This window comes from Microchirus variegatus (genome assembly GCF_963457635.1).
Source record: "Microchirus variegatus genome assembly, chromosome: 2".
Classification (NCBI taxonomy): Eukaryota; Metazoa; Chordata; class Actinopteri; order Pleuronectiformes; family Soleidae; genus Microchirus; species Microchirus variegatus.
The window spans coordinates 25,416,046-25,429,599 of NC_139803.1; the positions used below are offsets into that span (position 1 = coordinate 25,416,046).

At 40.2% G+C, this 13,554-nt stretch overlaps 1 protein-coding gene across 1 annotated transcript in view; it reads right to left on the reverse strand.

Annotated features, from left to right (window-relative positions):
* Positions 1–13,554, reverse strand: part of LOC310942810 (adhesion G protein-coupled receptor L3) — a 198,404-nt gene that overhangs the window by 35,697 nt on the left and 149,153 nt on the right. Inside the window, exons 12-15 of the mRNA XM_083908251.1 lie at positions 12,483–12,666; positions 7,168–7,290; positions 5,128–5,333; positions 2,493–2,669 (exon numbers count right to left, since the gene is read on the reverse strand). Coding sequence (XP_083764377.1) covers positions 2,493–2,669; positions 5,128–5,333; positions 7,168–7,290; positions 12,483–12,666 — 690 coding nt within the window. The remainder of the gene's footprint in view (positions 1–2,492; positions 2,670–5,127; positions 5,334–7,167; positions 7,291–12,482; positions 12,667–13,554) is intronic.

Below are 13,554 nucleotides of genomic sequence, written 5' to 3' on the forward strand. Positions count from 1 at the left end.
GAGTGGAGTGTGTGGCACTTTGAGTGCAATTATAACACCGTATGATACAGATGACAGCTTATTAGGCAGAACATTTAGAATTCTCAGCATAACACTATTATTATACTCAACTAGCATGTGCATGATCTGATGGACAAAAAAACAAGATGAAAGATGATGGCGACACTGTCCTCCAAAGGAAAACTGTAATTACAGCTTCCCTGTCCTTTTTTTCTTTCTTACTAAGATGCCACTGAGAAATAAATAAGGTTAGAATATAATCTGTTGCTCTGAGGGGTAATGAGTAATAACAAAGCAGGGATGAGCTATGGTATGTTCTGTTGCCATGGATACAAAAACAGATCTTCAATTTATAAAATTTCTCCATGCCTTGCGCAGCCACTCTCCCACCAGCCCCTCCATTCACCGCATCCTGAGATACAACACACACACACACAGCAGTGACAGTTCGTCAAATAAAAAGCCTTAGAATCTCCCATTCAGCAGCTGCACCCAACATGCTGCCTTTTATTACGGCCAAGTCCAAAAGATGAATAAAGAATAACAGAAAGTGGAGAAAACACAGTCAGTCAGAACTGGGGCGTAACCACTGTCCACTTGTGAGTGAATGCAGCACCACAAGAAAGCCAGGCTTTTTTTTTTTTTTTTTGAAAGAATGTTAGGGATTGGCTTGACTGAAAGCGGTCCTTTTACTGCTTATTTTCTCTCTCTTCTTTTTTTTTTTTTTTTTTTCTTGTGCTGCTTTGCTTTCACTGTGTGAAGGCTCCCATTCTTCGCTGCTCTCTCTCTATTCCAGACTTGGCTTCAGCACTGCAGAAAGCTTAGTGGCTCTGAAAGTCATGTCGCTGAGTGACAAACAGTGGCTCTCTTCAGCACCAAGTAAACCACACCATCAAAGACGACAAAAGTCATGTGTATAGAGGTACAAAAAAAAGGACACTGGAATTATCATTAATGTATGACTGTGTACATGGACGTATTTGTGCTTTTGGAGTCTCTATCGCTCACAGAGGAGGAGTGAGGGATAGAGGTCGCTGAGAGAGGGTCTAGTGGTGTCATCAACAGGACGCAGTGAGACGGCACTCTATCTTTTTCTTTTCTCTGCTCCCACTGATTCAGAACAGAGGCTCTGCAGAGACAGATGCCATATCAGATCGCAAAAACGACTCTATGTCAGCAGCGAGCTCCTCAAATTTCCCATGACAGAAATAATTAAGCTGTCTGTAAGTATCAAAACAACTTCTTCCCCTAAACAGTAATTCTCTCACATTTTCCTTCTCCGACTCCATTTCTGTCCTCTTCTTTGCAATCTGCCCACAGTAATCACACCACACAAATCTCAAGGTAAAAATCCCTTTTTTCCACTTTCATTAGCATCTCTCTCTGTTAATGGTCCACATCACTCCTGTGATGCACTTATGACTGCACTGATGTTGTTTATGTGGTTGTGTCAATGAAAATGTTTTCTTTCCTCTGCCTTCCTGAATTCACACAAATAAACAAATACATACATGCATTAATAAGGGAAGCAGCGAGGACTGGTGCAGACGTACTGAAAGCTATGTGTATATATATGCGAGGGATGTACTATTTTGAATGTAAACACTGGTTGTCAGTGGAAAACAGACACCAGTCTGTCTGTGAACCACAGATCTTGTGCAGGTGGCAGCTCTTTTAGCTTATGCTTAAAATAAAAATGCAACATGCATCAGGCAGTTATATACTGACATACTGTTCCTGAGTTTGTTTTCAATGTGGATGTCATCATCTCATTATTTTATGCTGAATGAGATTTTGTATGTGAAGGTCAGTGACTGTGAACTTTGAGCATCTGTTCATCTTATAAACTTCATATGATGATGACCATTCATTTTTGTTGCAAAAAGTGAACTTTAGATTACTCAAAAAGTACACAATAAAAGTACTTCATATTTCTTGAGTATGAAGTGCAAGTGGTACTGAGTCCAATGAAAGTGAAATCATAAACTACTAAAAAAAGAAGGATTTTAAACTTCATCAAAAATGGATGATTGCTCCATTTTTTTTTGCAAAAAGTGAATTTTAACCTTGGATTATTAAAAAAGTACACACTAAAAATACTTCATATTTATTGTATATGAATTACAAGAGATACTGAGTCCAAAGAAAGTGAAATCATGAAAATTGCACTAATTTTTGTTACAAAAAGTGAAATTTGACCCTGGATAACTGAAAAAGTACACAGTAAAAAATACTTCATATTTCTTATATATGAAGTGGTTCTGAGTCCAATTATTATTATTTTTTTTTTTAAACTTAACAGTACTGCAGTGCATACAGTTCCTCTTATACGTTGGCATGATGATCACATTACTGTCGTTGCCGTATTATGGCAAAAATGCTAGGAAACAGTCTCTTACATTACAGTGTGCGTAAAAATCGACATACAACCTGAACCTTTCCCTGTTAGAATGTTGTAAATTGCATCATGTTAAAAGGAAGACCAGGCTTACCTTGACATCCACATGAGCCATCAGGACAGCAAAGTTGGTGAGATGGGTGCAGGAGCACGTGGTGTGTGTCCTGTTCGTGCCAAGCAAACGACAGTCCTGCGTCGACCAGTAACCGGTCATTGTTCTCTTGGAGTAACTCCAGAATGAACAGTTTGGGTTGAAGCTCTCCTTTGATTGCTGTTGGGAGTGCAAACACAAACAGAAATGAATGATCAGAAATCAGATAAAGAAAAATGTACCCCTTAGTTTGTCAAACACAATGATGTGGATTTAATCACAGCAGCAGATCGAAGCAGTTATTTTCCCCACTGCAAATCCATGCCCATTCTAAAGCGACCAGCAGGTGGTTTTACTGTCGTACTGTATAAAACAGCTCCAGGCCTGTTTTTCCTGGTGTTTTTTGACCTATTACTTTCACTTTCACTGCGTGACAATGGACAGCCCTACTGTTTAATGGGAACTGCCTCTGTCTACGCCGGGTTCTGGCCCTAACCACAAGGCCGCCTCCCCTGCTATCTCGCTTGCCATTTTGTAAAAGTCATCGGCAACACTGTGATTGGGTAACGCACACGCACAGCTAAACATAACCCGCTGATAAATAGATACAGAAACAGTCTTCCCCTCTTGAGCCCAATTTTCCTTTGGAGCGTCAGAGATGGAAAAAAAGGAAAAGCACGCTCACTATCCTTTCCTCAGTGACTCACACCACCCAAGGTTAAATGTATCTGTTTCTTACTATAAACACTGTGAGGAGCCCGAGTTTTTCATAGTTTCACACTCGCTCTCGGGTAATTAGTCTAATAAGGTTTATCCTCTGTGAATGCAAATTTGCAGCTGATTGAATTTAACCTTCACACACCCAAACGCTGTGTAAAATGTTCCACAGCAAGGGGCAGGGATGAGCCTCTGTCCCAATAATGACTTTAATTGGTACTATTAAGTGGCGAAGCAAGGAAGCGAAACAATAACTAGAGGACACCTCATCATCCCAGAAGACCAGTGATCCAAAACCTAATGGTTGAGAGGGAGACTTAACTGTGGGCAGCCTGAGGAATAGGAACACCCTGCTCAGAAGAGTCGAGATAACACGGGATCATTTCAGGCTCAAGTTATGCCAGAAAAAGAATTCATGTCTTTGTTCTGTCAATGTCAATGCACTGTTAGCATCGTATACTGCATTGTATACATGGAGTACATACACTATATAGGTGTCATTTACATCACATGTATATTATGGTTATAATTTTGTAAAAGGGAGGAAATCTTTATAATACAAGGTCCAGCTTGGTAATTACAGTGTTAATAAGGAGATAATGTTACGTAATAATGTCATGTTATTTATTTTAAAAGTTAATAGCTTAGTAATGAGAATTACTACAGGTGTACTATCAGTGCAATATTCAAAAGTTTATAAATTATTGAAAGAAATATAATCCAATAAATTCTAAAATGAATTACCCCTTATGTCCCTATTACAAGGCAATTACTGTATCCCCACAATATTGCTCTATTAAAATTAAATTATTAGCAGACAAATACCATACCATACCATAACCATATTGTGCTGTGATGTAAACTAGTTTGCCAGAGAACAGAGCAGCCTCGAGGAAGCGCTCCGTTCACAAAAAACGTCAATACTGCATCCATTCAAGCTCAACTGTGATCATGATTATTGTATGATTTACTGTACAGCCCACCGAGTACCACAGAATGCACTCTATATGTAAATGTGTGTGTTTATGGCTCTTTGATATGATTAAATGACAACTGTAGTGGCAGCTCCCTTGGTTCGCTCAGGTTTTATACGCGGAAGAAGACGTTACAGAGCAGAAAACACACTTTCCCAAAAGGGCACAATTTTATTGAAATGATTTGAGCTGAACAAGACAAGGGTATAAAAGCGCCAGTGCCCCAACATTTGACCAACAGTAAAATTACTGAATCTACAGTCCAAATTACAAATTACACTTAAGGCAGGTGAGTCACTGTAATAACTATGCTGACATTGCTCCCTGACATTTTCCAGCCATTTCATTTTGACATCCATAAGCTATCGTCCTTTTACTCTCTGTGCTCTGTTTTTTCTGCCACCATTGCTCCCCTTCCAGGTTCCTCCTACACATGAGAGAGAGCCACTGCAACTCTCCTACGATTGTTCGGCATGCCTGATAATCGCTGAAGGCACTGTTTGTAGACAAAACAGGGATATTCTGAGGGTAGTGGAGTGTGGAGGAGATAATGGAGTCAAGAGTGAGAAGTCGCGACACCTACAATGACTAACCAGCCTCCAGTGAGGCTAAATAACACAGCTATTTGTTCAGGAGATCAAGCTGGTATGTGTTCAAACTAATAAATGACAATAAGCGTTACAATGTGAGCAATTTGTTTTGCTGCTATTTCATTTTTTTTCACACATCGCCTCTCAACAAAAGCTCCTCAATTTCACTTGATTTTTCTTGGTTTGACAAGGGATTTGCACACTTTTTGTCGCACTTTGGCGGAAAAAGAAAGTCATGATGGCATTTTTTTGTCAAGAAACTTCATGTCTGTTTTTGTGCGAGAGACCAAGAGCTTATTACAGACAGAGGAAATGCCTTCAAATAAAACACAGAGACACACAGAGAGAGGAGATTACCTGGAGATGCCTGATGGTAAAAATGACCGGGTCAGAGAGGTAGACTTTGTTCGAGTCCTTGTTGATGGCAGCCGTGATCACAGGCGAGTTGACGATGACAGAGTAATTTGTCGCCATGGCTTCACTGCCAAACTTCATGCTGGCGTTTTCCGTGGAAAGGTAGATCCCGATGTGTTTGTACAGAACGAACGCTATACGGATCTCACCTGAGAGAGAAACACATGGCAGAGGGTTAAGTCTTTCACAACAAATGCACCAAGTGGCTAAAAGTAAGAGTGTTCTGTTAGTGCCAAGCAAATTTCAAAATAAAGGCTGTTAATTTCTTGTTGAAACAGCCTTTTACAGATTTAGGGCCATGGTTGGGCACAGGTTTTTCCTCCATTTAGTTAAAGAACTTGAGTGACATAAGGAGAGTTTTTTTTCTTTATCCTATCCTTTAATTAACATATAAATTCAGGAAAAGGGTTTTGGAGGCCACTTCAACTTCAAAAATGTGAGTATCCACTATGAGAAAATAAAAAAAAAGTAGATACATAATAAAATGTTGTTCTATTACTAACCATACTCACATAACACAGTGTTTACCATGCATTCATTGATTTGCTGCCAAAATTTCACACAATCAATGTGCCACTAGTTGATGGCTGAGGGAAGCCACAAGAAAAAAAAAAAATACATTACAGTGTCTATACAGATATATCTATGTATATTAAGGTGTCAAAAACTGAAAGTAGGTAGATGGCAGTAGCCTCTGGTGTACAGTGCAGGGCATTTGAAGAATCAGCTGTAGCTGAAAACCACAGCTGGAGAAGCTGTGTCCTGCTGGTGTATCTTTCTAATGCAGGAGCTCAGCTCAAGCCAAAGCATCTGCAGAAAAGCTTCCTATTTATGGTTAAATGCACATGGTCATTCATTGCCATTCTAACACAGGAAAGGGTCTTTCCCAAGCTGTGGCCAACGGGCTGGCAGCCTTCACTCGTCTGAAACATATTGGTATGTTGTAGAATGGCGATTCTGTTGATGTATGAGTCTAAGCTACAGGAGATAATGTGATAAAATGTATGTGGTCTATTTTTCCACCCAATCGATAGTCAATAAGAGGCAATAATATATATGTATATATATTTGTATGTTATGATAAAAATGTAGCTGCTGAACTATAGCGGCACCCTGGAAATACTATTCATGTTAATACTGGAAATAATCTCCAGGAGTTTACACAAGAATGTGAAGTTGTTTATAATAATGATGATTTAAAAAGGAAAATAGAAGAAAATAGGGGAAACCTCCCTCACATCTGCAAACATTTTTTTTAAATTTACTTTTCTATTTGCAGTGACAAAGGCAAGGCACTTTTTCCTTTCCTACACATCTCTTTCCCCACCTGCTGTATTACGTTTGAGCACTGATATGAAAGAAAGATCCATCCTGCTGTTTCTGAGATCGCACTCTGAAAAAAAACAACAATTTGGGTGCTATAGCACCGTCTGATGGGGAAAAAACCCGCTGTCTTGCTTTAATGATCCACCCGAGGACGGCTGGACATTGACTAAGACATCTAGTCGTGGAAGAAGACTGTACACAGCTTAAGTCAATTCTGATTTGCATGGGCTAATAATGAAGTCTAAGATTGGAAGTGCCTTGCTACTGGAGATAGCTATGTATAATCCAATCCAAGAGCCTCATTTACGGTTAGTTTAACTAATTCTATTGAGTGAAAGCCTTTTTTGAAGATGGCAGAGCAGTTGGACAGCAATATCAAAGTTATTCACAAACGCATGCAGTGAAATTCCTATAAAACTACTGCTGTTCCATTTAATGTTATAACAAAGAGTGGACTTTTTTTTTTGATTAATTACAGAGGATCTTCTGCATGCAACAGAATTTCTTTTAGAATCAAATGACAGTCCATTTGAGAAGCTTCTGATTTATCGCCCAACTTGAACACTACACCGAGTTACGCTGTACAAAAGGCATGAATACACTTCAAACCAACAATGTGGGAACAACAAAAGCCGGCTCAAAGTTTTGACAGCTCACCGTTTCGTCCGTGCTGCTTTAAGGTGTTTGCAGAGAGGTGGATCGCGTTGCCTTGTCCTCCGGTTTGAGGGAACTTCAGATCGGGCAAATTTCCATCTGTGCTCATCCTTGCGACCTCCAGCTCTGCGCACATACACGGGACAAACCACAGTATGACAACATTTAGAAATCAATCTGTGTTCTATAATACAAAAAAAATCACACACACACACACACACATAGCATTTTGCAGAAGTCTCAGCGCACAGCTTTGTTGTTTTATGTCTGTCAAATTGTGTGATCACCGGCATTTGGATTTGAATGAAGTGACTGAAAGTTGCTCGATTATATTTTAACGAGCTGTCGATGAGTTTAACTCGACCTTTAAATAACTTTTTAAATATTGAAACAAACAAAAAAACGGGTAAAAATGGAAAGACATTTTGAACAAATAATGATATTCTCTCTTCACTCTTTCCACCTCGCCTGCAATCTCGATTTCACAGGGACAAGGGGGGGCTACGAGCTGTGAAGTACTCTGCCTGGCGGGGTGCCAACATTCACGGTGAAATGTACGCACTGTCGTCACTTGGTCGGGAGGTTGGAACATCGCATGTTTTATCGCCTATACTTACACAAAGTGGAACCACTAAAACATGACTGAGTCTTGTTTTTTCACATTTTGGGGACTGGTATGGCCCCCTGAGTCCCAAATATCAGTACTAAAAGATCAAAAAGTTGATTTTTCACAATAGGGGACCTTTAAAGAGCCACCCTCCAGCAGTTGCTGATTTTATTATTGAGTGCATCTCCAGCAAGCGCTGGACAACACAACCTTTCTGATTCTCACCGCTTTGAAGGCTTTCCCTCTCAAGTGTGTGTGTGTTACTACAGATGTCATAATTAAGCGATAATCAAATGTTAAGGTGACACTGTTTATTCTTAAACTGTAAAAAAAGAAGAAGAAACAAGGTTGTCTTTACAATTTGGGGGAGAAAAAGGAATGAATTAATTTCAAGGGATAATTTCTTTTCCTCGGGAAAAGCAGACAGCGAGAGATATGAGGAGATAAACACCAGTGAGGGAGGATGAGCTCGCTTCTGCCGCAGCTCAAACAGCTGTTGTGTCTGAAGCAGGCTCCTAATTTATGGTTCAAAGAGTCTGGCGTCATTCAGCAAAGGAAAACGAGCTGCTGATCGCAGCCAGGCTGGAATGAAAAGCTCATTCCATCAAAGTTATTACAGTATGATACGATTCAGTTTAATAAAGCAGCGGAGTGTGTTCTAATCTCAAGAACTGATGACCTGTGTGAAGTCTATGCATTCCTAAATGTCACCTCAACTCCCCGTGCTCCAGGATGAACCCACTGAGTCATTACAGCGCCAGAGAGTGCTGCAGGAAATAAGTTGCACAAATGTCATATTCCAGAGAAAGACGACTAATCCACATTGCAAGTAAACAAGCTGCCATCACTGTGGTGTCATCTCCCTTGTAAATTCACACACTGACGCTGTAGCTTAGGCAAAGAATGTCATCTTTTCACTGTTATTGTGCAGCTTTCGCAAATAAACATGCCCAAAAGTTTGTTTGTTTTTGACATACACTGAAGTACAGTGCAAGGTGAAATAAATTAAAGGAAGTTTTACAAGAATTGTATGTCTAACTGTCTAACTTGCATTGATTAATGTATTGCAATATTTCAATTCTAGACGTGAGGGCCCTTTTTAAATACAGTGGTGGCCTGTGACCATTCTCATATCACAGGTGCCACTCAAAATTCAAAAACATCATAAAATGCATCATCTTCAGTGACGAGTGGAACACAGTGTTCATCAACCACGCTTATGAGAACTCTCCATTCCCAATAAATAGACACAGAGTAACAAATAATATATCTATATACAAGAATATGTTGTGCCATCGCTCTAAGAACAGTGCTCAGCTTGAGTTTAACGAAACATTTCAAGCTTGCAAGCACCCGTCTCATTCATCAGCAGTGGCAGAGAAGTCCAATTTAATTTGTTCAGGTGTATGAATATTTTAATTTGACATTTACAATGTGGTGATACAGTCAGAGCTGCATTTCTTAAATAACGCTGATGTAAGCATTAATGTCTGGCCATAATAACGTATTCAGCATAATGGAAATAAACTTCTATACTTCCCAGAATATGTATAATTCAATACAATTCAAACTTGATTATTATAATATAAGATTGATAAGAGGTAAGCATATCAGAGGAACGTGCTGTATATGCCTATAAATTGTGGAAAAAAAGTCAGACAGTAAGTGCTCTGTGATCAATTTTGCTTCAGCTGATCTGTTGAGATCTGTCCCGGCTCATTTGGTGGGAGGGGCTAAGGACAGGGACCTTCATCCCAAAATGACAAGCGAATGAAACTCAAGCCCATGGTATACTTCCTATAAGTGTGCCTCCCATATCGCAGACCCTGTTATACTCCTGCGTCAGGGCCCTATAGTATCTCACTTCACCATTAGGTGGCAATATAAGTCTGGATACAGGGAATAGTACACTCCTACTAAAGAAGAAGAGAACGTGGCTACAGCTCGCTCGGACACGTCTGGTTCGAGCAGCTCACAGCTGAAAGGTCCTTCGGGTAGGGGAGTCAGGGTTGCCAGGTCGAGTGTCGGGTTGTCGAAATGTTGTGCACCCAACATGCTCTTTGTGCGCGCTTCCAAAATCTGGACCTTCAATAATAAACTAGTTTTCTCTGGTTCCTGCCTCATATGTGTATCAGTGTTTGCAAAAACTTCACTGCCGGATGTCACTTCAAAAGCCATTTGTTATTATTATTATAAAAGCCAACTCTTTCAACTTAAAACACAATTCTGTCAGCCGTGAGAAATGGAAACTTTGCTTGTGTGGACAGACGATGACACCTCTCACCTTGATAATGAAAAGCTACAAAGGCCACATTAAATCCTCCCTTTGTCTCTGTTCTTACACCAAGGTTTCTCATACCTGCTATTAAAAAAAAAACCTGTATTAAAGTTCTCTCGTGCTCTTGCAAAGGCCGGAGGGTTTGGGTGAAACATTCCTCTTCAACTTAGTTAAGACAATACCCCAGATAGCTCATCATTCCCTGGATTCCAAGCCTGCCTTCAGAATAAAGGAAGCATTTTCTTCCCTCTCTCTCTCGGTCTCCATCCCCTTGTGTAGTTGTGTAAAAGAGCTTACCATGGGCTTTAGGGAATTTCTTTGATGCCATAGTAGTTGTTGCACCCAAAGGCTATACCTTCAAAGCCGGTTGAAATAACATGCTAATCGGCAGAAATCTGTTCATGAGATTATCATGCAGAGAGTGAAGCACCCTCTCCTGCAGACAAAGCCGAAAAGACAAGCACAGGCACTGTGATGTGTCAACACAAACACAGACACAATGGGTGTGGAAGCGATCCTTTTTCTCTGAGAGCAAAGAAAATAGATCTCATGATCAGTTTAAGCCCAAACTTGGAACAAGACCATTCTTACGGTTGACGATCGACTTCAAAGCGAGGGAGGCGGCTCGCTTTGACATTGATAGCTGTGTCACCAGGTGCAATGTGTGTGTGAGCTGCAGTACAGTACACCTGCATATGAATCACACTTCACAGTACTTTTTAAGTCAGTGTTAGTGATCAATAATTAGCCACTGCAGGGATTATCAATGTTTAAATGGGCCTCCTTGCCCTCATTTAACTTCCCCACATGGCATGAGGGATTGCAGGAGCCAACAGGCTGAAAAAATGAGCCGAGCAAACAGAGAGATAAGGCCTAGTAAACATGTCACCAGCACATAATTAACCAGGCTAGCACGATGCGCTATAAAGCTGTGCAGGCATCATCTCATTCCCCTCTTCACTGAGCCCAGAATCTCCTTAATACCCAGATGAATTGTGTGCCAGATACAGTAAAATCCATTTTATTAATTCTCCTTACGCTTGCTTCCTTTTAAGTCAGTAGACCTATATTTTAGGTTACCATGGCAGCAGAAACTTGAAAAAGGAAACATGTTCAGAGAAGAGAGCAATAAATCATAACATTATTCTTTCCTAATTCCCCTTTCGCCAGTAGCTACTGTCTGCAGAAAGTTATTTAATATCACTGTATTATATGTTGTAAATGATTCTCAACGTAAATGGCAGATTTAATAAATTCTGATATTTCTATCCATATTTTCAAAAGCGCCACTGAGGAACAACGGTTATGACATAAGCTCCATTATGTTTGCACTTGGTGTTTATCCAGTGAATGATGAGCACTGATCCCTGATCTGCTTGACTAGTGGTTAATTCCAGCTAATAATTGGCATGAATATAAACACAATCATTTGAGATAATTGTCAATTTGCAGCCTACTGCCATCAGCCATAAGCAGCCCTGCCAAATCCCACCTCCTGTGGGGGGAGAAAACGTCAATCCAGTGACCTTCACACTTGTACCACAGCCTCAAGAGTTCTGCCATCGATATGACAGCACCCTTGATCAATAGCAGTGTGGTGATCTTTGCAACCCCTTTACAATGGACAGCACCAGGAGAAGATGAACCACTTCACACAGAAGGGAAAACACCACAGGAGAACATTTCAAATAAATGCCAAATGCTCATTCAGCTCTTCACACTTCGTTAGTAAATTGTCTAAACTCATCATAACTGACTGGGTTGAGTTTTCCAACTGAGATAATAGCAAGTTTCCACCAACTTGAGGAGAAATTAACTAAACTCTGTCTCAAGCTGGTTTAATTATGTCAACGAAGACGACCAAACCAAGGCATGCTTGTTGTGTTCATCCCTGACAAGTAAAATAGATAAGCAGATTGTTTCTCAAACACTAAATAAATTGTTGGCAAATAATTAGTTCATGCAGATACACAGATCTGGTCCATCACACTGGGATTAGCCATGAACTTGGACGGACTGCTCTCCTTTGTTCTTTTGCTGCAAGGAGCTGCTTGAGATGCACCGAGCAACAGCCCTTACTCATCACTTTCAAGATAGGCTTTACAGCAATCGCATCTTAATATAAAGGCAGGACTAGGCTTTTATTTTGACGACACTTCACGTTAACAATGTCATTTTTTTACATGATATAAAAAGAGCACTCTTTGTGAGTTTTAAAGCATCATAAAATGTAAAATAAAGGCAATGATGACAGCCATGACTAGACTTTATTATGAGTCTATTCATATTATAAAATAAAGAGATAGAGTAATATGGATAAGAGCTACAGAAGACTTTACGGTCTCGTCACCTTTGCCACTCTGTATTAGCAGAATATCTAATTTAGAAAAAATCTGATTCTTCTTCTCTTAAAGTATTTCATTGTATACTCACGAATGTTGTCGGTGTTCTCTTGCACAATGTCCGTCTTCAGCAGGTTGTCAGCCAGGACAAAGGCCCCCTGCTCCACCGTGTCCAGCAACATGGTGGCGGCCCTCAGCTGCTCACCAGTGCTCAGCTCCCTCCACGCCGCCTGGGCCTGTGGTTGCAGCAAATTGTTGACCGTCTCCACCATGGCCTGAAGAGTCCATGAAAAAAAGAAAAATGACTTTATGAAAAGGAAGTGAGCTGTTCCAGTGAATGCGGCTGCTTTTGTTTGCAAGGTGCAAGGTTTGGAAAATGCATGAATGGAGGAGGATCAAAGAGAAAAAAAAACATGATACAATCATTTGGGATTGTGCGAGAGACGAAGCACAAAGTTATTTTCCTCTTTTTTTACATTTTGAACTGATTATACTATAATCAGCTTTCTATAAGGATCCTATTTCCACTTTGTTTACAAGTTATGCTTTTGGAAATGGATCCGTCAAATTGGAGCAGCAACACCTGCATCTGTAATGACACTGAATAAATTGTTTCGCTTGTTTTTCTTGCTTTTTTTCTTTTTTGTCAACAGGACAAATTAATCATGTAAATGAATCAGAGCCAATACTTACACGACTACAGGCCAGGTCTTACATGACCCAAGGCAAGAGTCTGTAATTGGTGTGATAAATGTTCTTCCATGCAGACAATCCCAATACACACAGGCACCACAGCAAAACGCTACAACACATTTCAGGGGATGCAAGTATGTGCTGGTAGCAGCGGCGTGCGTCCACTCAGATAAAATCTTTCCTGCATATTAATGGCACTGAACGACATTATGCCTTATTTAATCTCCCCACAACAATGCTGGAGTGAGTAAGTAAGGAAGAAACAAGAGTGTTCACAAGACAAGATGAAAAATTAAAAGCCATTAAAGATTTAAAAATGCCAATGGCAAGATTTATGAACAGAATACTAATTGGTCAAGCAACGCATTCATTCCCATTACCAAGGCTCCAAAGAGCAATACGAGCCTGACTGCCCTTGGAAGAAAGCTATTTCCAAGCCATTACAGTGCAGTAGGTGGTAAAAGGCATAA